We start from the raw sequence: 27,873 nt of genomic DNA, 5'->3' as shown, positions 1-27,873 counted from the left end.
AAATGAAGAATGAACAGACACTATAAATATTGACATTTATCTGAGTGCACAATTTAATATATCTCATCTCAACACATCCAATTTCCACTGTTTCCTGATACAAACATAAATCTTAGACAAATCAAAAGGTAAAAAGATTGCATTTAGCCTGTAGTCAGTTTAATGACGGATCTCAATGAGAAATTAGTAAAGCATCACGGCATATCTGTCATTAGTGTGATAAAATGAAAGCTTTAAGGCTGAGTTTGCATTTAGTTTATTTTTAAATATACGCTTACCGAGTTGACTAAAATAAACCAACAATTCTCAGAATATCAGAAATAAAATATAACTGGGTCTCAGGTCAATTAAAAAAAAAGGAAAGAGAACCAGAACCATAAAGTACAATTGCTATAGCAACTGATGGTGCAATAAATCCTCAAGCATGATAATGTTATTTTGCATATCTCTGATATTTCTCTCGGTTCACATAGAAGATTTCCTCTTTAATGTATGTAAAAATATACAATTCAAACTTTTACGAAAATAATGACACCACACTAGAATCTGTATATAGAAAATGTGAGGTACAAAAGAACGCTGTATGAAAATAGTGTTTATGTGTCTAGTAGAAGCTGGAAACACTGTTCCAACTTTGTTCCTCTGACTTCTTGTCTGTAAAAGATGGAGCAAAAGAAAAAACAAGAGAGGAAACGAAACAAAGAAAAAGAAACCTTGAGTAAAATAAAACACGGCAAGCCTTTTCAGATGCACAGAAAAGTTCAGATGAAGAGAAAAGTAAAGAGAGAATCATTTACATGGCAATCAAAGTACAAATTAGAGACAGAAAACAGTTTAGTGTCACTTTAGTGTGTTCAGCTGAAGGGAGAAAGAGCTGTTATTCTTCCCACTCTTCCTCGTCCTCAAAGTCGTCGTCGTCGTCGTCATCATCGTCATCTGTGGAAAAATTGTTTTAGTTAGACTGGAGGATCAAATGCTAATGAACTCACTGTACACAGAAACAAATTAGAGGTATAGAAAACACACAAAAAACATACACAGACACGTGCACACAGACAGACAAAAAGACAGATACACATGCAGATAGACACACGTGAACAGAGACACGCACAGATAGACAGGCACTCGCAGACAGACAGACAGACAGGCACTAGCAGACAGACAGACAGGCACTCGCAGACAGATAGACAGACAGGCACTCGCAGACAGACAGACAGGCACTCGCAGACAGACAGACAGACAGGCACTCGCAGACAGACAGACAGACAGACAGGCACTCGCAGACAGACAGACAGGCACTCGCAGACAGACAGACAGACAGACAGACAGACAGGCACTCGCAGACAGACAGGCACATGCAGACAGACAGACAGACAGGCACGCGCAGACAGACAGACAGGCACGCGCAGACAGACGCACACGCAGACAGACGCACAGACTATCTTGCTAGAACCTACCAATTGTCAAGGTCCAATTTGTCAGATTGTCACACCCATCATGTCATGTGTGCATGATGCACAGTGCTGGGTGACCTCTCTGTGTGTGTGTGTGTGTTACACACCTGAAGAGTGAATGGCTTTGCTCCTCTTCTTTATCACATCCATCAAAGCTCCCACTATTCCTGCTGTAGGGTCAGGAGATGCTTGTGCCGGTTCAGGACCATCTGTTACCTACAAAACCACAGCAGTCAGAAACAGTCGGTCAGACAGAAGAATGTGACTGTTAAATGCAAGATCATTTTTTAAATATACTCTTTTGTTTCTTCTGCTATTTACATCTGTACTTTAACACTATTATAATGTATAATTTAGATTTTCTTCTCCAGAAATAGAAGAAATCATTCCAATCCAACTGCTTCTAGACTTTCAGTCAAACTTCAATTTCGTCTTAAATGATGCCTGCAAAATATACTGTATGTTTGCATTTCTCCACACGATGATCTGTAGAAGGCTGCCGAGTATCCCGAGAATAGCGGGGCAGTTATTCCACTATGGGAATTATTATTATTATTATTAGTAGTAGCAGTAATAATAATAATAATACTAATACTACTACTACTACTAATAATAATAATGCTCTATCCACACCCCGTTCCACTCAAGTAATAATTAATAGGTGTGTATACTTATTCAATAATTCCATTTCCATTCATTTTATATATATAAAAAAAAAAAAAAAAAAAAAAAAAATATGAATATTGCTATTTGTATAAGTTTAATCAGAATCTGAGGTCTGATGTACGAGTCCTAAAATCCAGTAACATTTTTGCACTTCCGGTTCCATCGTCCTGAAGTTTTCTGAATTGTTCTTTTGGTGAAAAGCCTAAAATAACAAGAGCCTACAGTGAACACAAGCTCAAGATATATACTGCTTTATTATTCTACATACAATACATCAGCAAAACCCCACTTGTGATTTTTAAAACTTGTCGTGCGATACGCACAGGTGGTTAAGTTACTGAGTTACTACAGAGGCTTTCTGAGACATTAAACATCACCACGAACATGAAAACACATCTACTATAGCCTCGTACTGTATATACTTAAACTGTTTGTACTCAGACTCATGCACTTAAAAAGCACAGAGGATCCTTATCAGTTAAGATGTTTTTAAATAAAGATAAAGAGTTAGCTTTTTATCAATATCTTGATGAACTAAACGTATCAGAATCATAAACCTTTGTTGGTCAGAGAGCTTAGTTTATTTTGTTGAGGGAACCAGAATGAAGGTTACAAAAATATCCACAATCCCTGCAGCTCTCTATAATCATAATCATTACAGATGAGCTTAAGGATACTTAATTGAGACAATAACAAAATAATGAAACTATATATGAATGTAAAGCCCTCTTTAATATCAATTAAATCATTCATGATCCAGAAATGAATGATGGTGAAGCAGCACATGTGAACTCACTGTTTTGAGCTTGGTGCCCTGTCGAATTTGGTCTAAAAGTGCACCTCGTCCACCCCCGTCTGTTTCCAACTTCTCTTGTTCTCTTGATTTCTTCAACGCCGTCCCCTCTCTGATCTGGTCCAGGAGCCCAGACCTTCCCTCTGAACCCGATCCTGGGAGAGCGAAATTGAGTGGAGGTGGTCCTGGGGGTGGGGGTGGAGGTGGAGGAGGAGGAGGAGGAGGAGCTGCTCCTCCGGCAGAGAGTGGGGGAGGTGGAGGAGGTGGAGCCTGTGGGGCCATGCCGGCAGGCATGGGTGGAGGTGGAAGGGGGCCTCTGCTTGGAAGAGGAGGAGGTGGGACTCCTATGCCCGGTCTAGAAGGAGGAGGAGGAGGAGGAGGAGCAGAAGCAGGAGCTCTGAGGGGAGGTGGAGGAGGTGGAGCTCCTCGTCCACGGGACGGGGGTGGAGGTGGGGGAGGACCACCACGAGAGGGAGGAGGAGGGGCTTGAAGGAGATAAAAGCAAAACAGTTTAGCAAACAAAATATAACCCTCTTATATAATCTCTACCATACTGTTACCATTAAGGATCTGAAAAGTACCATTATGTTAAGTAAAGGTAAAGACTTTTACACTTAAAAGGCACACAAAGGTATATACACACACACTCTTACCTTGTCTACGAAACTCGTTCTTTACAGCCTCCACTCCTCCTTTTTTCTCAATAAAATCATATATGGCTTTTGACGTCTCCTTGTCCTTTAGATGGACTTCAGAAATACCGCACATGTCAAACAGGTTCTTCAGTTCTGGGTCTAGATTATTAACCTGGGAATGTACAAGAAAGCAAATAATTGGGAGTGAGGGGGGAAAAACCAACTAATTTAAATAAATTAGTTTAATTTATTAAACTAAAAATTAATAATAAAAAAATAATTTTAAAAATTAATTAATCAGTTTGCATTCTCTGGCATCATACACAACATACTATATGACATCCATATACTTTATATATGTAGTAAAATTACAGGAACACCACACACACACACACACACACACACACACACACACACAGCGGGACATCAAGTGTGTAAATAGTTACCTTTCAGATATGTAAATAGAAGTCTGAACATCCAATGCTAATAATTTGATCATAGTTAGAGTAACATCAGCTCTCAGACACGTTAAAAAAAAAAACAGAACGTTTATTTGAGAAACCTTGAAACCCGCGTGCAAATTCAGCTTGTTATAACTGCTCACTACTTCCCTGGGTTCTACCTTGTGTTATTATGTTTGCATGTCTTTACCTCAGAAGAAGGTATTGTGATTGTGATTATTCATCAATAAAGCCTCAGATCTCCTGAAGTAATTTAAGCAACTGGATTTTAAACCCCCTTTTCAATGTGACTACAATATCGATTGACATTTTAGCCAATTAATGAGCTGACTATGGATCCAAGTAAACAGTTATGTCACCTTCTTAAGCAAAAGACATTTTAAAACATTTAAATGAATTTGATCATGACCTTTAAAGCTAGGAATTCATTTCCTTGTAGTTTACTCATCTATTTTGTTAGATGAAAGTGTTAGCTAAAGTTAGCTTACATGTTAGCTAAAGTTGAACTATTTTATGAGTCTGATTATGTGTTTATGGAACTTCACATCTCCTGAACAGCTACCAGTCAGTATAAAAGAAAGTAGAACATTAGTATAATGACTCAAAATAAATAAGTAAATAAATAAAGATTTAAAAATACTTACATCAAATCCTGTGTTAGGATCCCAGCCTACATGTCCAACATGCCTGACAGAAAAAACATACACAAAGATCAGGCTCCTAGTATTATACTATATGTCCAACAGTCATCCCAACATCTGGTGCACATCCTCCAAGTTCAGGAGACTACGAAGGTTGGGGATCTATTCATCTATCAGCATGTATTTAATGCAACGTTAAGGAAATAAAAAAAAACAAAAACAAAAACAAAATAAAAACACACAAATCCAAAAGTGGAATCTTACTAATATAATCCCTAAGACGACATAACCAGGAGGAATTATTGTAGTTTCTCCACATGACAATTTGACATCTGAAAAACCTGTGCAACATTAAATAACAGACCCACCTGAAGTTGCTGGGCAAGCCAATTTCAGACTTTGTGATTTTCTTCTTTTTGTTTTTGCCTTTGCCCTTATCTCGTCTGAAGTTGCTGGGGAGGTTATTGTTGCCTTGATAATTGTTGGTATGTCGAGTGTTGTTTATCTCGGTGTTCCTTATGTCCACCGTCGCCATCGGCAGTGTAGGTTCTGCGACTAAAGGACACATTTCTGTTACCGCTAGAACATGTAGAACAGGGTCACCTTATAGTGCAGCTGCAAAGGATATTTGTTTAGATAACACTATGTACATATTACTCTGTTCATATCTTAGGCACTCTAATGTTGTTGTTTTTTTTTGAATACTAATTTTAGATTTCTAAACTTTTATTGTGTACGTCAGTAACAAAAGAAAACTATGCAATAGACAACTGTTTTCAAACGTGGGAAGAAAGGAATGCTGGCTGTCAGCAATTATCTTGAGAATCAGGTACTAAAAGAAAAATGTACTAGCATCATTTTCTTATAAAATTGCACAAAACTGGAGAGTACAAAAGCATTTTTAAAAGACATGTCAGGATGCCTGAAACAACCCGGTAAAAAGCTGTTAAACCTTTTAGCATTTGCCTTTTTGACATTAACAACATTTAGTCCCCAGTTATTTTGCCTGCTGCTCATAATTCGTTGCTGTCAGACTAGATTGAGGCCTCTGGTCAGGTTTTGCAACAAAATCACAGCCTCTATTGAGAGCAAGGATCTGACTGGTTCATTCTAACATTCACAATATTTTGAGCCACTTTGTTGTAGTGTAGCTTTGGACCGCATACTTAAGGTTATTGTGACCTGTTGGTATGTTAATTTGTCTCCATAAAATGTTGCCCCCAAGACTGACTAGTTAACCAGGCCCTGCTGATGTAAAGCATATCCATAACATGATGCTACCACCATGCTTCCCCACAGGGATTGTATCTCATCAGACCAGGGGACATATGTCCCAATACTTCATTCCTCACACTTTTTATACGAGCTGTTGGCCTATCCAACTTCTTTAGAGGTACCTCTGGCTTTTTGTTTGTTTTATTCTCAACAGCGCTGGTGTTTAGGAGTATGCCAAGTGTTATGCTAACATTAACATGCATGTCAGTTGACCTGCTATACATGTTCGAGTTGGAGAAACTTTGTGCTGTGTGAGTTTCTTCTTTACTAGTAAGCACATGATTGAATGTTGATTTAAGCTGCTCTCTGGAAGATTTCAAGGAAATTATGATTAGAAGTCTCCAGGCAGGGGGGACTTCTAATCATAATTTCTCTCTCTATCTCTCTATCTCTCTATCTATATATATATATATATATATATATAAATAAATAAATATATATATATATATATATATATATATATATATATATATATAATTTTTGTGTGCATGTATTAAAAAGGTTTAAAGTGCTAATTTGCACTGTGACTGGGTTTCTGGTTGTTTAAGTAAATGTCTCTAAGTCTAACATTTCAGCAACAGGAGAGGAGGAGCTACAGTACTTCATTTAAGTTACATCTGGTAGCAAGACCAACAATGGTCAAGTTTGGATTAAAATTCAACCTACCATTTGGTGGCTCGGCTCTTCTTTCTGAAAAGCAGAAGCAATATAACCATGATTGTGATATACAAAATGAGTTGTTAGTGTACTTTTAGCATCATGTACTGAGATGAGAGAAGCTGAGGTTTCTTTTGTGAAATTTCTGGAAGGACACGCTTTCATAGATAGAATGCCCCAATCACAAGCAGCTGTTATGGATGCTTCATGTGGTCATAACCTAGTGAGTCAGCAGACACGCAGAAGAAATTAACGAAGGAAAGAGTTCAAGAAGAAGAAAAAAAATAAAGTTATGAGCAAAGGTAATCATAAGCAGGCTGTCTTGGTTGGAGTCCATAGAGCTGCAAAGACTTCAAAGAACCTTCAAATCACCTTCAAAGAGCATGAGAATGAAGTGCGAGACAGTGAAACAAGAGAGCGCAAGAGAAAAAGAGAGCATGCAATGGAGACAAAAAGAAAGAGATGTTCTAGCAAACACCAGAGAGAGAGAGAGAGAGAGACATTGAGAAAGAGAGAGAGAAAGAGACAAAAGAGAGACAAAGAGAGAGAGAGAGAGACAAAGAGAGAGAGGGAGAGACAGAGAGAGAGACAGAGAAAGATAGAGAGAGAGAGAGAGAGAGAGATTCTCATGTTTAAAAAGATATAATTAATACAGTTAAAATGTCACAGTATTTAATTAAGATTAATTTGCAGTCCTAGCTGGATTTTTGCAGATGCCTCTGAAAGGAAGATTCCTGAAGCACAAACACAATCACACAGCCTTGTGTACAGGGATGTGTTTTGTCTGCTTAATGCACAGGGATGTAAAGAATGACTTTGTAGTTTGGAATTTGTGCTGATTTGATGCAGTACTTTGCTACTTCATGCCACTACTACAATGCAAATCATCATATAAAGCTGTTTTTACATTTGTTTTGCTCTGCAACAGCTCATCTATGATTTTCTGCCATATTGAAGAAAATAGGAACCTCGATCTTAAGGTGAAACAAATTTAGATGCACTTTTGTGATGCAATGAATATCTGGCATGAATCTCAGTCAGTGCTTACCGGTTTTCCGACTTCTTCTTGACATCAAGTCGTTGGTCGCTACTCTGAATTGCTTGGCTTCTTGCTCGTCTGCAAAGTTGAGTCCAATCTGACAGTTCTGTTTTGGGGTAAAAATGAATTGATCAAAAACACTGTATAAAAGCCAATAAGATGTTGTGCAAGTAGAAAATATTTGCTGCTTCTACAAAGCGTGGAAATAGAAGCCTTGAAATAGAGGTCATCAGTAAACATCCACTATTCATGTCACGCTCATTTCTAGGGATGTACAGATCCGATATTTTGGATCAGTATCGACGCCGATCCAAGCATTTTGAGTGGATCGGGTATCGGTTGTGCGTGACCGATCCAAATCCGATACCCGTGGTCATGGGCGTTGGAACCATTATATGTGGGTGGGACAGGACACACCCACTTTTTAAGACCAATAATATTGGACCCACCCACTTTTACAGTCTCTATTCAGCGCATGACTTTTTTTATTACTTTTCAGAGCGCCGCCAGTCGAATCCATTCTGCTTGAGGAATGCCCTAATAAATTAAACTCCATTCCGTGTTTTACCTACAGCATTGACCGCTCCTGCTTCCTGAGATCCATGGGCATCGGAACCTTTATATGTGTGTGGGACAGGACACGCCCACTTTTTATTTACTTCCGACGCCCATGCCCGTGGTGGTTTATTAATAACAGAAAAACATCATAGACTATTGCTTAAACTTATAAGAAAAATACACATATATTAAATTGCATGAATGAAAATAAATATAATAAATTTGATAGGAAATATGTTGCACAACCGTCTGCGACAGACAGGCAAGTTTAGCAGGCGCCCTTTCCATTTACCTCAGCGGGTTAAACATGTCGCTCATTTGGGTGCAAGGTTTACTGTTTAATACATTTTGCGTTGTGTTTCAAGAGTTCTAATTTAAGATTCACTTTAAAATATTGCCTTTTCTTCAGAAAATAATTTAATTTAATAATTGCAGTATATATGGTTTAGATTGTTATAGCACTAACTGTTAAAAGTATTGTTTGCTACTGCATTAATACTTTAAGGTTTCTTGTGTTTTCATTTTTCATCCAGTAACGGGCATTTTTCTGTTTCTTTGCCAGAAACAAATAAATCTTAATAACTAAGCGAGTTGTTTACATTCTTTAGTTTTAAAGGTAGAAAAGAACACAGATATCTGATCGGTATCGGCCGATACTGGCAAACTCTGGTATCCGAATCGGATCAGAAGAGAAAAAGTGGTATCCGTACATCTCTACTCATTTCCATACAAGCTCCTTACTCCCAAACTTTTAGACATCACTTAAAGACAACGAAAGCTTACAGTATGTTCATAGTCACCTATTATAGCAAGATCAACAGACAAAACCAAATGAACTGATTTCTCACTTGATGCTGTATAAAAAGATAATAAAACAATATCTCTTAAAACTAACTCTATTAAGCATTTAAACAAAGCACTGCGTTTGGGTTTGTATAGTAGGCTGTAAACTTTTCCAGCTTCTTGTTAGCTATCTAGCATCTAACATTAAAACAACGTAATGTCATCTACTAGAATCTCTCGGCTCACTTTATAGCTCTTCTGTGGAATAGAAATCAAGTCAAGTAAAACAGAACAACCTTTAATAATTTAATATGCCTAATATCATACAGTACCACTCTCACAGTTAACACTTTATACGTATATAAAAGTATAAAAACTTACATCTCCTGCAAAGGTCATGAAGAAGGGTCTGGAACTGTTCATTACAAAGTTGTTGTAGAGCTCCTGCTCAAACAGGGTTCGGCCATCCTGGTGAAGCATTGAAGCATTACATTAGTCAGGTCAAGAAGCTTTTATTGTCATTTCATCCATATATACCTGACGCAGTACACAGTGAAATGAAAAAACGACATTTCTCCAGTGGTGCTACATAAAAACGACATAAAACACACAGCTAAGGAAATAAGTCCTAAACACAAAGTGTGCAACCTATTGCAACAGTGTGAGACAAAAGACAGTGCAAACAGACAATACAAGACAAAATACACAAATTAACACTGACCAGTGTGTATACAGTATATTATAAAGTACATTTATTTATTCAGTAATATTTTCGGGAAGGCTCCACAAGGAAATGTCTTGTTCCCAGCCATAAAGGCGAGTCAAACACAGTTATTACAATATGATCTAATTTAGTCTTCACGCTGTGAAAGTACTATGTTCAAAGTACTCATGCTGTGCTTCCTGGTGCCTTGAAGGGATTTTTTGGACAGACGTGCAAAGTGTCACTAGATCTTAATAGTTTATGACATACATAATTAAACTTTTTACTGTACACTCAACAGTACAAGACAATTGCGAATCCATCAAATTATAGTAAATACTCCCATCTTTACACGTCATATGCATAAAAAACATACCCAGATTTACTCTCTCAAACATCTAATTTACTTGACAGCTAATCTATGCAGGTTTTGAACTATTTTTTAACTTGATCTGCAGAGTGTACCTACGATGTATAATGAAGGACAAAACAGTCATACAGGTAGATTTCATATTTTATATCTATTATGCTTTATTATCTTACAGTTAAACTATTTTCGAAAATAAACAAACAACCAAAAACTACGGCTAGGGTTAGATTATCAAATAGGCCACGCCCACCTGATGACGCAATATCTGTTACGCTATTCTGTATCACCTGTATCACCTATCATCTGTTTTAGTATCACCATGTTTGCCTTTAGGTTGTCTAAATGCTAGCAGCTAGCAGTGAGTCAGTTTATTCTCTGCTTTAAACTGTAAATGTTATTACAGTTACTATTAGATGATGTTCGATCCAATTTTTTTTAGCCATCGAACGTTGGATGTTGGTCTGGATTCGACTAGACTTTTAGGTAAGCTAAATGCTATTGACTATTTAAAGGGGGGAGTAGCCTTTCCAAAACACTAAACTAAATACATTTCTGTTGAATGTTTAATAATGTAATAAGCTCAAAACAGTTTGCTATAAAACTGCACGTATCTATGAATAGGTCAGCACTTTAAAACATGAAATGCAAGTGTCTAGACTCTGGTCTAATGGCAAGGTGTCAAACACAGCTGATGTAATCCATGTGAGGGATCTCGTCAGCCTTTTGTCAATAGGCTTAGACCAAGACTATAGATGTACATCGGGTCTGTGATCCACAAAATAAACTGCAGAAGGGTTGGGTAAACTTTGAGGATGTTAGTTATGCAGGTTACCATTAAATAACCCCTGGATAAGCAGCAGGAGCAGTGAGAAAATAATTGTAAGCATGCATGCAGAGTGCAGAATCCAAAAAACGTCACTCGGTGATGTATAATGCAGCACATGCAATAAATATTGTCATTGTCCTTGAAACATTCTTAGTGAGCCAGCACCGGCTCTGAATGACAAAGAACCATGGCAGATATCCTGGGTCCATGGAATGATGGTTACATACATAAGGATCATTCCATGTTACTCACCCAATCCACAAGAAGCAGTGAGCATCACTTATAGCCAATCATCCACAACCCCTTAGTCAGGGACTCTTGTGGCTAAAAGGGTATTTTTAGCGGTGCTGAATAATTAAATAACTGGTGATTAAAATGGTAAATCATACACAGGCAAACAAACAAACCAAAAATAATCACCAAACCAAGCTACATCCATCCTGATTACTATTCATATTAGCCAGAATGTGTGCCCCTGTATACATGTCTGATGGAAGGTCATAATTCATCTAGAGCATAACTTAGGGTGCTTTCTGAGCTTCTTGCTGTATGAATCAGTCACAGCAGCTCACTAAAGAGATTGAGAATACTATGCTGCTCAAGCTGCAAGGCTTGGACCAATTTTGACACAGAATTTGCCAGTTGTGGGTGTTGTGTCAAAAATGGCAATGTGGCATCATACAGACGGTTAAAGCCAAGGCTGTAAGCACATAGCTGACACCCGTCTTTGGCTTCCAAGAGATTCAGACATCAGCGACATGAGCATAATTTTTGCAGCATGGCTCTTTTGGGTAACCACATAATGTGCAATGATCTACCATTAAGAAAGAACCAAACCCAAATGAAGAGAAAGAGAAAACTGACTCCAGCGTCGGCAGAAACGAGTAAACTCCAAGTAAAAGTTTAAAAGTTCCACTAGATGTTGGAGCGTGTCTGTGGGGATTTGTGATCGTTCAGCTACAAGAGCTTTAGTGAAATCAAACACTGGTGTTAAATGAGGCGGTCTGGGGTGCAGAGGCTGTTCCGGTGTTCAGTGGGGTCAGAGTCAGGGCTCTGTGCAGGACACTCCAGTTTGGAAGTCAGTGGTGAGGTACAAACAAATACTACACTGTGACTGAGATTAATGTAAGACCATCCTTAAAAATATTCTTGTTTGCCGTAACCCGACCGACCCTGTCAATTTTGGACTGACTCAAATGTTTGAGTCAATATCAAGTCCGACTGACTTGCCGGGTGTAAATTTGCGTTAAGACAGACCTTTTTTTTTTTTTTACTCTTCAAACAACTAATACAAGAGCAATAAAATAATATTAATTATATTTTAGTAAGTATTGTAAATATATAAATTGCCCAGGCCTACATACAAATGAAGGCAACGTTCTTTCTTTTAAAAAAAAAACCTGTGACGTCATCTATGTTTACGCTATTGGTTAACGGATGTCACACTATGGCCTGTGTGTTCGCTTCGTCTCATCCTCTCATTCACTGTCAGTCGACGGTTCGCGCTTGGTAACGATGGCTGCGGCTGCAGTAAACAAAATGTTCGCGGTCACCGTTCAAACAAATTTGTTTGTGGTTTATATAGCCTGCATCAAAACGAGGTTTGCAACGATTCGCTCAAAGGCACGGGTTGAAGACCCAGTCAGTGACGTCACGATATGCTAATTTGTTTAAATTCATACCTACGTAATCACCGTCACCAATATTGTACTTTTTTTTTTACATTGAAACTTGGAAAAAAATATATAGACCTAAATACCGACCTTTTTTTTTTTTTTTTTTTTACTGTTACTGCAAACCAAAATATTTTTAAGGATGGCCTAAAACTGTAACACTACCCAGTGAGTAGCCAAAATGTGCATAAAATCTTGAAGGAAAGAAGTAAATCTAATTGTGTTGGTGCTTAATACTTGATGGATAGAAGCCCATAAAGTATCTAAAACATCTGATGTGAACTTACTTTGATATCCAATACCCTGATAAAGTACGATCGCTGAAAGTTGTCTTTCACCAGACAGGCCACACCACAGCATTTTTTGGTCCAGGATGAGTTTCCGTCTGCTGCGTAGACCTGCACCACGGCGGATGCCAAAGTCTGTGGAGACGGAAGAACAACGGTGTCAAATATTTATTTAGAAGCTGCAGTCTTTTTCAGGGTGACACTTTAAAATAGCATTTTTGTGGTTAATCAAGGCTTCCGCAGTGCACAGGTGGACTAAAGGGTTAATAATACCCTCATTCTGGACTTCTAATAAATGAAATAATACAGGTATCGCACCAAAGTAACTTGTCACATCCGTGTGTAATGACTACCATATTAGAGACCTTGAGAAAAAAAATCTTTTGGAAAACTGGCATTTCCTTTCCTAGTGGACTGGAATCCGAATATCGTCCAAATTTCTGAGATACATCAGGATTTAAAGACATCCTGAAATCAAACGAGGCCTTTTATTGCTGACTCGTATTACTGGATCATTTTCTTTGCTTTAATTATGTCCGCTGAAGTACAGTCTCTGACGTTGTCACTGTGAGAGTTGCAAATGGACTATACAAAAAAAAAAAAGGCACATCAAGACGCTTGTTAACCTTAAAGAGCAAAAGAAGCTTGAATTAACCAAGATAGATGCTTAACAGCATGTAGGGGAAGATGGGAGAAGGAGGAGGAAACTGTGAGGCGATTTACACGTTCAACTATCACAGTACCTGGAACTCAGTAGAGACATACAGAGATAAACAGACACTGAGATAAAACAATAAACACAAACAATTAAGGTGTAATGGTTAGCAGATTCACAGAGGTTTAACACCAACAACTTGACTTTTATTAAATTTTTATAACGTCTAACAAAATAGAGCTGATATCACAGAACACATGTATTGCTTGACTTATAGTTCAGGCGCTCATTACAGCGACAAGCTCTATTTTACAACCCGAGGCGATTGGCTGATTTGAATTCAGAATGTTCCTGTGACCTTCATCATAATCTTTATCAGTGATTGTTTCTGGATGTAACAGGAAATGCTGTTTCAGATCAATCCAATCCCTTCAGTTCTTATCATCTGCTTTCATTAGTGTCCAACTGAACTTGCGGCTTCACTGTTCTGAGCTATGAAAATATCCCGTCACGTGCTGAGCGGACGCGTGAACATCTGACGGGAGGTACAGCAAATCTAAAGGGACTCGTATGCCCCATCGAAGGATTTAAAACAAAACAAAACAAAAAACAAAACAAAACATTAAAAATGAATTGTCAGATTTTTTTGGGATATTATTTTATATAATTATGTCGCTTTGTAGAAGTCAACATTCTGTTTTCCTATTTAAGCTTAGACAAAAATTTATAAAATTTAATGCGGCCTAGAGCTTTCGAGCCACATGCACCAAATTCGGATATGTTGTAGACGCTGGTCTGAAGTTTGTTGCTATGACTTTTATAAGCGATCCGAGTACCGGTACTTCCGGTACCGGGTCTCAAAGTGGCCTTTTTTTCCCCATAGACTCCCATTATAAACTTTGGAGGTTTATAACTCGGCAAGCTTTCAAACTATCTACACCAAACTCGACCAGCTCCTTTAGGGTGATACTCTGAACAAAGGTTTACATTGGTGTACCGACTGGCCTTCCGGTTGTGCCGCAGCCCCGCCCCCAAAATATGCAAAATCAAAAAACTTTTTACAACATGGACATGTGACATATCAAAACACTCAGAACAATGAGGGGAACTTCCTCACGTGTATTCTGATGATGTCACATGCTCGTCTCCACTTGCCTCCAAATGTTTTGGCACCCTATCTTTCTGTCCACTTGACTCCAAAAGTAACACTGAACCTTATGTCCACTCGCCTCCAAAAAGCACCGGCCTTTGCGAATACTTGCCTCGTCAAAGCCAACATCAAAGTTTGTCGCGACGAACTTTACAAATCTAGTTGATGTTTACAGTGCATAAGACCAATGTTTAGTCCAATCCATAAGCCTCAAATCATTTAAGGGTAAACGGAAATCTGTGGCTATTTCTTTAGCAGCACATATAACCCAAATCCTCCTAAACCCTTTCAACACCGGTTTTACATTTAAAAGCAGCAAACACTGGGTTTGCTTCCAAGAAGACGACCTCAGCAAAGTCATTCAGTATTTTCCAGCCACAGGTGCTCGTGAGTCAATCACAGCACTTCCTGCGACTCTGCTGATGCCGCAGTGGAGCCTCATTCTTATTCCTCACCTTGTTTGCCAAATAAAAAGCCATTTGCTCTGCCACAACAAAACACTCTCTTAAGCAGTCCTCAACACTGCCTTACTGATCATGTAACAACAAGGGTATTGATGGAAGAAAAAAAATCAAGTCTGCGATTAGTTACGGAAAAAAGGAAGTAAACGTGCGGTGCTCTGCTCATCGCTGCTGCATGAATCAAACAATATTTACACAGAATAAAAAAAAGACAAACAAAACACAGAAATATGGAAAATGTTGTTATGCCCAAAATACATTACTGCGCAAGTGCAGTTTTACTTCTCTGAACTTTGTCCTGACTGAGTAGGAAGTTGTTTTGTTTTTACGAGGACTGTTCCTAGAACAGCTACGTTCACCTGTCTAAACACAACATAGGTAACACACTGGAATGAGGAAGTGCAGCATAATCTGGATCTGAGGCTTGCGTTACCTAAAGGTCAGTTATTTCAGGGCTGGGTCCTACAGACACCACTTCACTTGGTGTAGATAAAAGATAAAATCCCTAAGTTATATAAACTGAGAAGACAAATGATGAAGAATGTTAGATCATTAGAGATTAGAGGAAGATGCTGGAATAGTGAAGTATATTTCTACATTCTTAAGAGCACAAGCTGTAATACTGTATAATACACCAGCTCAGCACAAGGATTTACTGCTGCTTATCTGTATTAAATGAATATATTTTACAGACACACACGAATATAAACCATCAAAGTCTCTCAAGTCCACCTTGTAGTTCCCTTACACGTGATAGAGACTAAAGGCATTGGCATAGTGCGTGTTACAGGTAGAATAGGTGTGCGCGTGTGTATGTGCGTGTTACAGGTAGAATAGATGTGCGTGTGTGTGTGTTACAGGTAGAATAGATGTGTGTGTGTGTGTGCGTGTGTGTGTGTTACAGGTAGAATAGATGTGTGTGTGTGCGTGTGTGTGTGTTACAGGTAGAATAGATGTGTGTGTGTGCGTGTGTGTGTGTTACAGGTAGAATAGATGTGTGTGTGTGCGTTACAGGTAGATGTGTGTGTGTGTGTGTTACAGGTAGAATAGATGTGTGTGTGTGTATGTGCGTGTTACAGGTAGAATAGGTGTGCGCGTGTGTATGTGCGTGTTACAGGTAGAATAGATGTGCGTGTGTGTGTGTTACAGGTAGAATAGATGTGTGTGTGTGTGTGCGTGTGTGTGTGTTACAGGTAGAATAGATGTGTGTGTGTGCGTGTGTGTGTGTTACAGGTAGAATAGATGTGTGTGTGTGCGTGTGTGTGTGTTACAGGTAGAATAGATGTGTGTGTGTGCGTGTGTGTGTGTTACAGGTAGAATAGATGTGTGTGTGTGCGTGTGTGTGTGTTACAGGTAGAATAGATGTGTGTGTGTGCGTGTGTGTGTGTTACAGGTAGAATAGATGTGTGTGTGTGCGTGTGTGTGTGTTACAGGTAGAATAGATGTGTGTGTGTGCGTGTGTGTGTGTTACAGGTAGAATAGATGTGTGTGTGTGTGTGTTACAGGTAGAATAGATGTGTGTGTGTGTGTGTGTGTGTGTTACAGGTAGAATAGATGTGTGTGTGTGTGTGTGTGTGTTACAGGTAGAATAGATGTGTGTGTGTGTGTGTGTGTGTGTGTGTGTGTGTGTTACAGGTAGAATAGATGTGTGTGTGTGCGTGTGTGTGTGTTACAGGTAGAATAGATGTGTGTGTGTGTTACAGGTAGAATAGATGTGTGTGTGTGCGTGTGTGTGTGTTACAGGTAGAATAGATGTGTGTGTGTGCGTGTGTGTGTGTTACAGGTAGAATAGATGTGTGTGTGTGCGCGTGTGTGTGTGTTACAGGTAGAATAGATGTGTGTGTGTGCGTGTGTGTGTGTTACAGGTAGAATAGATGTGTGTGTGTGCGTGTGTGTGTGTTACAGGTAGAATAGATGTGTGTGTGTGCGTGTGTGTGTGTTACAGGTAGAATAGATGTGTGTGTGTGCGTGTGTGTGTTACAGGTAGAATAGATGTGCATGTGTGTGTGTTACAGGTAGAATAGATGTGTGTGTGCGTGTGTGTGTGTTACAGGTAGATGTGTGTGTGTGCGTGTGTGTGTTACAGGTAGAATAGATGTGTGTGTGTGTGTTACAGGTAGAATAGATGTGTGTGTGTGTGTGTTACAGGTAGAATAGATGTATGTGTGTGTGTGTGTGTGTGTGTGTGTGTGTTACAGGTAGAATAGATGTGTGTGTGTGTGTGTGTGTTACAGGTAGAATAGATGTGTGTGTGTGTTACAGGTAGAATAGATGTGTGTGTGTGTGTGTGTGTGTGTGTGTTACAGGTAGAATAGATGTGTGTGTGTGTGTGTGTGTTACAGGTAGAATAGATGTGTGTGTGTGTGTGTGTGTGTGTGTTACAGGTAGAATAGATGTGTGTGTGTGTGTGTGTGTGTGACAGGTAGAATAGATATGTGTGTGTGTGTGTGTGTGTTACAGGTAGAATAGATATGTGTGTGTGTGTGTGTTACAGGTAGAATAGATGTGTGTGTGTGTGTGTGTGTTACAGGTAGAATAGATGTGTGTGTGTGTGTGTGTGTGTGTGTGTGTTACAGGTAGAATAGATGTGTGTGTGTGTGTGTGTTACAGGTAGAATAGATGTGTGTGTGTGTGTTACAGGTAGAATAGGTGTGTGTGTGTGTTACAGGTAGAATAGGTGTGTGTGTGTGTTACAGGTAGAATAGATGTGTGTGTGTGTGTGTGTTACAGGTAGAATAGATGTGTGTGTGTGTGTGTGTGTGTGTGTGTGTTACAGGTAGAATAGATGTGTGTGTGTGTGTGTGTGTGTGTTACAGGTAGAATAGATGTGTGTGTGTGTGTGTGTTACAGGTAGAATAGGTGTGTGTGTGTGTGTGTGTGTGTGTGTGTTACAGGTAGAATAGGTGTGTGTGTGTTACAGGTAGAATAGATGTGTGTGTGTGTGTGTGTGTTACAGGTAGAATAGATGTGTGTGTGTGTGTGTTACAGGTAGAATAGATGTGTGTGTGTGTGTGTTACAGGTAGAATAGATGTGTGTGTGTGTGTTACAGGTAGAATAGATGTGTGTGTGTGTTACAGGTAGAATAGATGTGTGTGTGTGTGTTACAGGTAGAATAGATGTATGTGTGTGTGTGTGTGTGTTACAGGTAGAATAGATGTGTGTGTGTGTGTGTGTTACAGGTAGAATAGATGTGTGTGTGTGTGTGTGTGTGTGTGTGTGTGTGCGCGTGTGTGTGTGTTACAGGTAGAATAGATATGTGTGTGTGTGTGTGTGTGTGTGTTACAGGTAGAATAGATGTGTGTGTGTGTGTGTGTGTGTGTTACAGGTAGAATAGATGTGTGTGTGTGTGTGTGTGTGTGTTACAGGTAGAATAGATGTGTGTGTGTGTGTGTGTTACAGGTAGAATAGATGTGTGTGTGCGTGTGTGTGTGTGTTACAGGTAAAATAGATGTGTGTGTGTGCGTGTGTGTGTGTTACAGGTAGAATAGATGTGTGTGTGTGCGTGTGTGTGTGTTACAGGTAGAATAGGTGTGTGTGTGTGCGCGTGTGTGTGTGTTACAGGTAGAATAGATGTGTGTGTGTTACAGGTAGAATAGATGTGTGTGTGTGCGTGTGTGTGTGTTACAGGTAGAATAGATGTGTGTGTGTGCGTGTGTTACAGGTAGAATAGATGTGTGTGTGTGCGTGTGTTACAGGTAGAATAGATGTGTGTGTGTGCGTGTGTGTGTGTTACAGGTAGAATAGATGTGTGTGTGTGCGTGTGTGTGTGTTACAGGTAGAATAGATGTGTGTGTGTGCGTGTTACAGGTAGAATAGATGTGTGTGTGTGCGTGTGTGTGTGTTACAGGTAGAATAGATGTGTGTGTGTGCATGTGTGTGTGTTACAGGTAGAATAGATGTGTGTGTGTGCGTGTGTGTGTGTTACAGGTAGAATAGGTGTGTGTGTGTGCGCGTGTGTGTGTGTTACAGGTAGAATAGATGTGTGTGTGTGCGTGTGTGTGTGTTACAGGTAGAATAGATGTGTGTGTGTGCGTGTGTGTGTGTTACAGGTAGAATAGATGTGTGTGTGCGCGTGTGTGTGTTACAGGTAGAATAGATGTGTGTGTGTGCGTGTGTTACAGGTAGAATAGATGTGTGTGTGTGCGTGTGTGTGTGTTACAGGTAGAATAGATGTGTGTGTGTGCGTGTGTGTGTGTTACAGGTAGAATAGATGTGTGTGTGTGCGTGTGTTACAGGTAGAATAGATGTGTGTGTGTGCGTGTGTGTGTGTTACAGGTAGAATAGATGTGTGTGTGTGCGTGTGTGTGTGTTACAGGTAGAATAGATGTGTGTGTGTGCGTGTGTGTGTGTTACAGGTAGAATAGATGTGTGTGTGTGCATGTGTGTGTGTTACAGGTAGAATAGATGTGTGTGTGCGTGTGTGTGTTACAGGTAGATGTGTGTGTGTGCGCGTGTGTGTGTTACAGGTAGAATAGATGTGTGTGTGTGTGTGTGTTACAGGTAGAATAGATGTGTGTGTGTGTGTGTGTTACAGGTAGAATAGATGTGTGTGTGTGTGTGTTACAGGTAGAATAGATTGTGTGTGTGTGTTACAGGTAGAATAGATGTGTGTGTGTGTGTGTGTTACAGGTAGAATAGATGTGTGTGTGTGTGTGTTACAGGTAGAATAGATGTGTGTGTGTGTGTGTGTGTTACAGGTAGAATAGGTGTGTGTGTGTGTGTGTGTGTGTGTTACAGGTAGAATAGATGTGTGTGTGTGTGTGTGTGTGTGTGTGTTACAGGTAGAATAGATGTGTGTGTGTGTGTGTGTGTGTGTTACAGGTAGAATAGATGTGTGTGTGTGTGTGTGTGTGTGTGAGACAGGTAGAATAGATATGTGTGTGTGTGTGTGTGTTACAGGTAGAATAGATATGTGTGTGTGTGTTACAGGTAGAATAGATGTGTGTGTGTGTGTGTGTGTGTGTTACAGGTAGAATAGGTGTGTGTGTGTGTGTGTGTTACAGGTAGAATAGATGTGTGTGTGTGCGTGTGTGTGTGTTACAGGTAGAATAGGTGTGTGTGTGTGCGCGTGTGTGTGTGTTACAGGTAGAATAGATGTGTGTGTGTGCGTGTGTGTGTGTTACAGGTAGAATAGATGTGTGTGTGTGCGTGTGTTACAGGTAGAATAGATGTGTGTGTGTGCGTGTGTGTGTGTTACAGGTAGAATAGATGTGTGTGTGTGCGTGTGTTACAGGTAGAATAGATGTGTGTGTGTGCGTGTGTTACAGGTAGAATAGATGTGTGTGTGTGCATGTGTGTGTGTTACAGGTAGAATAGATGTGTGTGTGTGCGTGTGTGTGTGTTACAGGTAGAATAGATGTGTGTGTGTGCGTGTGTGTGTGTTACAGGTAGAATAGATGTGTGTGTGTGCGTGTGTGTGTGTTACAGGTAGAATAGATGTGTGTGTGTGCGTGTGTGTGTGTTACAGGTAGAATAGATGTGTGTGTGTGCATGTGTGTGTGTTACAGGTAGAATAGATGTGTGTGTGCGTGTGTGTGTGTTACAGGTAGATGTGTGTGTGTGTGTGCGCGTGTGTGTGTTACAGGTAGAATAGATGTGTGTGTGTGTGTGTGTGTTACAGGTAGAATAGATGTGTGTGTGTGTGTGTGTTACAGGTAGAATAGATGTGTGTGTGTGTGTGTTACAGGTAGAATAGATGTGTGTGTGTGTGTGTTACAGGTAGAATAGATGTGTGTGTGTGTGTGTTACAGGTAGAATAGATGTGTGTGTGTGTGTGTGTTACAGGTAGAATAGATGTGTGTGTGTGTGTGTTACAGGTAGAATAGATGTGTGTGTGTGTGTGTTACAGGTAGAATAGATGTGTGTGTGTGTGTGTGTGTGTGTGTTACAGGTAGAATAGATGTGTGTGTGTGTGTGTGTGTGTGTGTGTTACAGGTAGAATAGATGTGTGTGTGTGTGTGTGTTACAGGTAGAATAGATGTGTGTGTGTGTGTGTTACAGGTAGAATAGATGTGTGTGTGTGTGTGTGTTACAGGTAGAATAGATGTGTGTGTGTGTGTGTGTTACAGGTAGAATAGATGTGTGTGTGTGTGTGTTACAGGTAGAATAGATGTGTGTGTGTGTGTGTTACAGGTAGAATAGATGTGTGTGTGTGTGTGTGTTACAGGTAGAATAGATGTGTGTGTGTGTGTGTGTGTGTGTGTGTGTGTGTTACAGGTAGAATAGATGTGTGTGTGTGTGTGTGTGTGTGTGTGTGTGTGTTACAGGTAGAATAGATGTGTGTGTGTGTGTGTGTGTGTGTGTGTTACAGGTAGAATAGATGTGTGTGTGTGTGTGTGTGTGTGTGTGAGACAGGTAGAATAGATATGTGTGTGTGTGTGTGTTACAGGTAGAATAGATATGTGTGTGTGTGTGTGTTACAGGTAGAATAGATGTGTGTGTGTGTGTGTGTGTGTGTTACAGGTAGAATAGGTGTGTGTGTGTGTGTGTGTTACAGGTAGAATAGATGTGTGTGTGTGTGTGTGTGTTACAGGTAGAATAGATGTGTGTGTGTGTGTGTGTGTGTGTGTGTGTTACAGGTAGAATAGGTGTGTGTGTGTGTTACAGGTAGAATAGATGTGTGTGTGTGTGTGTGTTACAGGTAGAATAGATGTGTGTGTGTGTGTTACAGGTAGAATAGATGTGTGTGTGTGTGTTACAGGTAGAATAGATGTGTGTGTGTGTGTGTGTGTTACAGGTAGAATAGATGTGTGTGTGTGTGTGTGTTACAGGTAGAATAGATGTGTGTGTGTGTGTTACAGGTAGAATAGATGTGTGTGTGTGTGTGTGTGTGTGTGTGTTACAGGTAGAATAGATGTGTGTGTGTGTGTGTGTGTGTGTTACAGGTAGAATAGATGTGTGTGTGTGTGTGTGTGTTACAGGTAGAATAGATATGTGTGTGTGTGTGTGTGTTACAGGTAGAATAGATGTGTGTGTGTGTGTGTGTGTTACAGGTAGAATAGATGTGTGTGTGTGTGTGTGTGTTACAGGTAGAATAGATGTGTGTGTGTGTGTGTGTGTGTTACAGGTAGAATAGATGTGTGTGTGTGTGTGTGTGTGTGTTACAGGTAGAATAGATGTGTGTGTGTGTGTGTGTGTGTTACAGGTAGAATAGATGTGTGTGTGTGTGTGTGTGTTACAGGTAGAATAGATGTGTGTGTGTGTGTGTGTGTTACAGGTAGAATAGGTGTGTGTGTGTGTGTGTTACAGGTAGAATAGGTGTGTGTGTGTGTGTGTGTTACAGGTAGAATAGATGTGTGTGTGTGTTACAGGTAGAATAGATGTGTGTGTGTGTGTGTGTTACAGGTAGAATAGATGTGTGTGTGTGTGTGTGTGTGTGTGTTACAGGTAGAATAGATGTGTGTGTGTGTGTGTGTGTGTTACAGGTAGAATAGATGTGTGTGTGTGTGTGTGTGTTACAGGTAGAATAGATGTGCGTGTGTGTGTGTGTGTGTGTGTGTTACAGGTAGAATAGATATGTGTGTGTGTGTGTGTGTTACAGGTAGAATAGATGTGTGTGTGTGTGTGTGTGTTACAGGTAGAATAGATGTGTGTGTGTGTGTGTGTGTGTTACAGGTAGAATAGATGTGTGTGTGTGTGTGTGTGTGTTACAGGTAGAATAGATGTGTGTGTGTGTGTGTGTTACAGGTAGAATAGATGTGTGTGTGTGTGTGTGTGTTACAGGTAGAATAGATGTGTGTGTGTGTGTGTGTGTTACAGGTAGAATAGGTGTGTGTGTGTGTGTGTGTGTTACAGGTAGAATAGGTGTGTGTGTGTGTTACAGGTAGAATAGATGTGTGTGTGTGTGTTACAGGTAGAATAGATGTGTGTGTGTGTGTTACAGGTAGAATAGATGTGCGTGTGTGTGTGTGTGTGTGTGTGTTACAGGTAGAATAGATATGTGTGTGTGTGTGTGTGTTACAGGTAGAATAGATGTGTGTGTGTGTGTGTGTGTTACAGGTAGAATAGATGTGTGTGTGTGTGTGTGTGTGTTACAGGTAGAATAGATGTGTGTGTGTGTGTGTGTTACAGGTAGAATAGATGTGTGTGTGTGTGTGTTACAGGTAGAATAGATGTGTGTGTGTGTGTGTGTTACAGGTAGAATAGGTGTGTGTGTGTGTGTGTGTGTGTTACAGGTAGAATAGGTGTGTGTGTGTGTTACAGGTAGAATAGATGTGTGTGTGTGTGTGTGTGTTACAGGTAGAATAGATGTGTGTGTGTGTGTTACAGGTAGAATAGATGTGTGTGTGTGTGTGTTACAGGTAGAATAGATGTGTGTGTGTGTGTGTTACAGGTAGAATAGATGTGTGTGTGTGTGTGTGTGTTACAGGTAGAATAGATGTGTGTGTGTGTGTGTGTTACAGGTAGAATAGATGTGTGTGTGTGTGTGTTACAGGTAGAATAGATGTGTGTGTGTGTGTGTGTTACAGGTAGAATAGATGTGTGTGTGTTACAGGTAGAATAGATGTGTGTGTGTGTGTTACAGGTAGAATAGATGTGTGTGTGTGTGTTACAGGTAGAATAGATGTGTGTGTGTGTGTGTGTGTTACAGGTAGAATAGATGTGTGTGTGTGTGTGTTACAGGTAGAATAGATGTGTGTGTGTGTGTGTTACAGGTAGAATAGATGTGTGTGTGTGTGTGTTACAGGTAGAATAGATGTGTGTGTGTGTGTGTTACAGGTAGAATAGATGTGTGTGTGTGTGTTACAGGTAGAATAGATGTGTGTGTGTGTGTGTGTTACAGTTAGAATAGATGTGTGTGTGTGTTACAGTTAGAATAGATGTGTGTGTGTGTGTGTGTGTGTTACAGGTAGAATAGATGTGCGTGTGTGTGTGTGTGTTACAGGTAGAATAGATGTGTGTGTGTGTGTGTGTTACAGTTAGAATAGATGTGTGTGTGTGTTACAGTTAGAATAGATGTGTGTGTGTGTGTGTGTGTGTTACAGGTAGAATAGATGTGCGTGTGTGTGTGTGTGTGTTACAGGTAGAATAGATGTGCGTGTGTGTGTGTGTGTTACAGGTAGAATAGATGTGCGTGTGTGTGTGTGTGTTACAGGTAGAATAGATGTGCGTGTGTGTGTTACAGGTAGAATAGATGTGCGTGTGTGTGTGTGTGTGTTACAGGTAGAATAGATGTGCGTGTGTGTGTGTTACAGGTAGAATAGATGTGCGTGTGTGTGTGTTACAGGTAGAATAGATGTGCGTGTGTGTGTGTTACAGGTAGAATAGATGTGCGTGTGTGTGTTACAGGTAGAATAGATGTGCGTGTGTGTGTTACAGGTAGAATAGATGTGTGTGTTACAGGTAGAATAGATGTGTGTGTTACAGGTAGAATAGATGTGTGTGTGTGTGTTACAGGTAGAATAGATGTCTGTGTGTGTTACAGGTAGAATAGATGTGTGTGTGTGTGTTACAGGTAGAATAGATGTGTGTGTGTGTGTTACAGGTAGAATAGATGTGTGTGTGTGTGTTACAGGTAGAATAGATGTGTGTGTGTGTGTTACAGGTAGAATAGATGTGTGTGTGTGTTACAGGTAGAATAGATGTGTGTGTGTGTTACAGGTAGAATAGATGTGTGTGTGTGTTACAGGTAGAATAGATGTGTGTGTGTGTTACAGGTAGAATAGATGTGTGTGTGTTACAGGTAGAATAGATGTGTGTGTGTGTGTGTGTTACAGGTAGAATAGATGTGTGTGTGTGTGTTACAGGTAGAATAGATGTGTGTGTGTGTGTGTTCCAGGTAGAATAGATGTGTGTGTGTTACAGGTAGAATAGATGTGTGTGTGTTACAGGTAGAATAGATGTGTGTGTGTGTGTGTGTGTGTTACAGGTAGAATAGATGTGTGTGTGTGTGTTACAGGTAGAATAGGTGTGTGTGTGTGTTACAGGTAGAATAGATGTGTGTGTGTGTGTTACAGGTAGAATAGATGTGTGTGTGTGTGTTACAGGTAGAATAGATGTGTGTGTGTGTGTTACAGGTAGAATAGATGTGTGTGTGTGTTACAGGTAGAATAGATGTGTGTGTGTGTTACAGGTAGAATAGATGTGTGTGTGTGTTACAGGTAGAATAGATGTGTGTGTGTTACAGGTAGAATAGATGTGTGTGTGTGTTACAGGTAGAATAGATGTGTGTGTGTTACAGGTAGAATAGATGTGTGTGTGTGTGTTACAGGTAGAATAGATGTGTGTGTGTGTGTTACAGGTAGAATAGATGTGTGTGTGTGTGTGTTACAGGTAGAATATATGTGTGTGTGTTACAGGTAGAATAGATGTGTGTGTGTTACAGGTAGAATAGATGTGTGTGTGTGTTACAGGTAGAATAGATGTGTGTGTGTGTTACAGGTAGAATAGATGAGTGTGTGTTACAGGTAGAATAGATGAGTGTGTGTTACAGGTAGAATAGATGTGTGTGTGTGTGTTACAGGTAGAATAGATGTGTGTGTGTTACAGTTAGAATAGATGTGTGTGTGTGTGTGTGTGTGTGTGTGTTACAGGTAGAATAGATGTGTGTGTGTGTGTGTGTGTGTTACAGGTAGAATAGATGTGCGTGTGTGTGTGTGTTACAGGTAGAATAGACGTGTGTGTGTGTGTGTGTGTGTTACAGGTAGAATAGATGTGTGTGTGAAAAATAAATCGGTAAAAACACGAGATGAGTTTTTTTTAATCTTCTTTTGCTTTTTTATGAAGTTTATTTAAACAAAACAAAACCTTTAAAACGAACAAAACCATTTACTTAATTAATTAAAGCGGAAAAAAAAGTGGGCTAACCAGCTTAGCTAGCGACTCTGGTGAGAATGTGTCAACACGAGGCCTTAAAACTACCTCCAGTGTGACCTAGTTAATAATAATAATAATAATAATAATAATAATAATAATAATAATAAGTCCCTGCGCGGTGGAACATGTTATAAACAGCTGAATAATTGTTATTGATCCGGACAGAAACCCAGAGTTCCGCACGAAAGAATAAAGCTGATAAAAAGTTGTTACAAACTTACAGAACATTTCCTGCCCAGGTGAACAAACAGTGTATCGTTCTCGGGTCCTGACAGCAGCCTGGAGCTCACGTTAGTGTGTCGCCTCTGCGGCGGATGTCCGCTCATCTTCCTGACTATTTAAATCACTGCAGGAAAAATTATTATCGCATGAATAAAACCTGTGATCATTGACTCGGTCACCGCGGCCTGCGGTCCGACTTCATTTCTGCGTCTGTTCTGCTAAAGCACAATGTGTCTCTATGTTCTAATAAGTTCTGTAGCGGTCCGGAATCCTAGTGTTTTTCCATGGGGTCCTTCCTCACTGTGTCCTGTGGATCCAGGAACTCATCATGGCAAGCAGTCTGAGCCGAAACACTGACAATCACACGACTGGAATAACGTCTGTAGGGAATGTAAAGGCTTACGAGTCAGTCATATGTCTGGGGCAGGTGAAGAAATACCCCAGATCACACGCTACATACGATTACACACACATACACGCAGGTACTTCCGTAAGCTGATCGTCTGTAAGGAGGTAGGTGGGTGGAGCCAAGGGAGTCAACCAGGGATGACGTGTGATGTCAATCACAAGAAGGAAACCTCTGATGGAAAGCATCCAATGTCTGAAGTGTCTTGGCTTGGAATAGAAAATACAACAACAACAAGCAGCAAGTCTGTCTGACTTGTTTTACAGCAAGAATAATGAATTAATAACGAGTAAAATCGCACAAAACGACAGTGTGGGATTATTAGTGTCTGTTTATTATAAGGTTCAGTCAAAGTGGGAAGACTGGGAGAGGAAAAAAAGGGCGGATTATTGTGGAGTGGATTAAAATGTGCTTCAGAAATATGTGATTTCTTTCCCAGTGAAAGGCGTGAAAGTTGAAACCAGTCTCTGTTTTCCAACATCCAGAATTTGTGTGCTAGTTTCAGGGCTTTGGTGTGGTTTTTGTTATATAGTTGGGGCAAAAAAGTGAACGACTACACGTTACGTTGACTAGATAGTAGTATATAGAAAAATCTGTAAAGTATATATATATATATATATATATATATATATATATATATATATATATATATATATATATATATATATATATAATTTCAGTTATAACTCATTATACCTAAGAGAAACGTCTTGTGAAAAAGTCAGACAAGATGATATGCATCATTTTAATCAATACAGGGATTAAAGTTTACCCAATAAGCCTTTATATAACAACAAATATCAGTTAATATTCAGATATATATTGTCACATATATCATTTACAACAAAAATATACTTTTCATTTTATTATATGCAACAAACACCATGTGACTTTTCACAGACATTAACATAATAACATAATTCATGGTGATGTGACTGTATGTGAATACAAAAGAGATATCTACAGTGTGTATATAAACAGAAAGAATACGAAGGGATTTTTTATGTTTGGTTTCTGCCGCAGAGTGATAACCTCTTACGGTCTTGTTTGAGGCTTTTTTATTTACTAAATCTATGGTCTATGGTTTTTCATCCTGAGCTCAGGTTTGGTGTGGAGTTTCACAGGTTTGCTGTGTTAGCATGTGTTTTCTCATGGTTCTCAGTTTTATTTCCACCTCCCATTAACATGCTGGTAGTTGACTCTATAAAGCCCCTAGGTGTGGTCATAGCAAGTGTGTGAAAGCGTAACATCTACACAGCAACTGCTGAAGTTGGGATTTTAAGAAACTCTACAGATAATATGAGCGGAAACCGAACATAAAAAAAACCCCTTTATATCTTTT

The 27,873-nt window shown here is 39.7% G+C and overlaps 1 protein-coding gene across 1 annotated transcript; it reads right to left on the bottom strand.

The window, feature by feature from the left end:
- Nucleotides 1-29: 29 nt before the first annotated feature.
- waslb (WASP like actin nucleation promoting factor b) lies at nt 30-26,645 on the bottom strand. Its single transcript, XM_060889589.1, has 11 exons — nt 26,125-26,645; nt 12,822-12,956; nt 9,344-9,430; nt 7,631-7,727; nt 6,592-6,615; nt 5,019-5,205; nt 4,654-4,696; nt 3,567-3,720; nt 2,917-3,398; nt 1,562-1,670; nt 30-936 (listed from the first exon to the last, which is right to left on the bottom strand). The coding sequence occupies exons 1-11, from the start codon at nt 26,227-26,229 to the stop codon at nt 878-880; spliced, it is 1,482 nt and encodes a 493-aa protein (XP_060745572.1). The 5' UTR covers nt 26,230-26,645; the 3' UTR covers nt 30-877.
- Nucleotides 26,646-27,873: the final 1,228 nt, after the last annotated feature.

The sequence above is a fragment of the Tachysurus vachellii genome, chromosome 16, assembly GCF_030014155.1.
Source record: "Tachysurus vachellii isolate PV-2020 chromosome 16, HZAU_Pvac_v1, whole genome shotgun sequence".
Taxonomy (NCBI): domain Eukaryota; kingdom Metazoa; phylum Chordata; class Actinopteri; order Siluriformes; family Bagridae; genus Tachysurus; species Tachysurus vachellii.
The sequence above is the reverse complement of the archived record's forward strand: the minus strand, read 5'-3'. Positions and strand labels throughout refer to the sequence as shown.

Excerpts from the sequence above, each read along its gene's own strand:
- waslb (XM_060889589.1), bottom strand. The coding sequence starts at position 26,229 with ATGAGCGGACATCCGCCGCAGAGGCGACACACTAACGTGAGCTCCAGG. Across the intron at positions 6,616-7,630 it reads AAGAAGAAGTCGGAAAACCG|AAAGAAGAGCCGAGCCACCA; the intron begins GTAAGCACTGAC and ends TCTGCTTTTCAG. Across the intron at positions 5,206-6,591 it reads AAGAGCCGAGCCACCAAATG|TCGCAGAACCTACACTGCCG; the intron begins GTAGGTTGAATT and ends TGTGTCCTTTAG.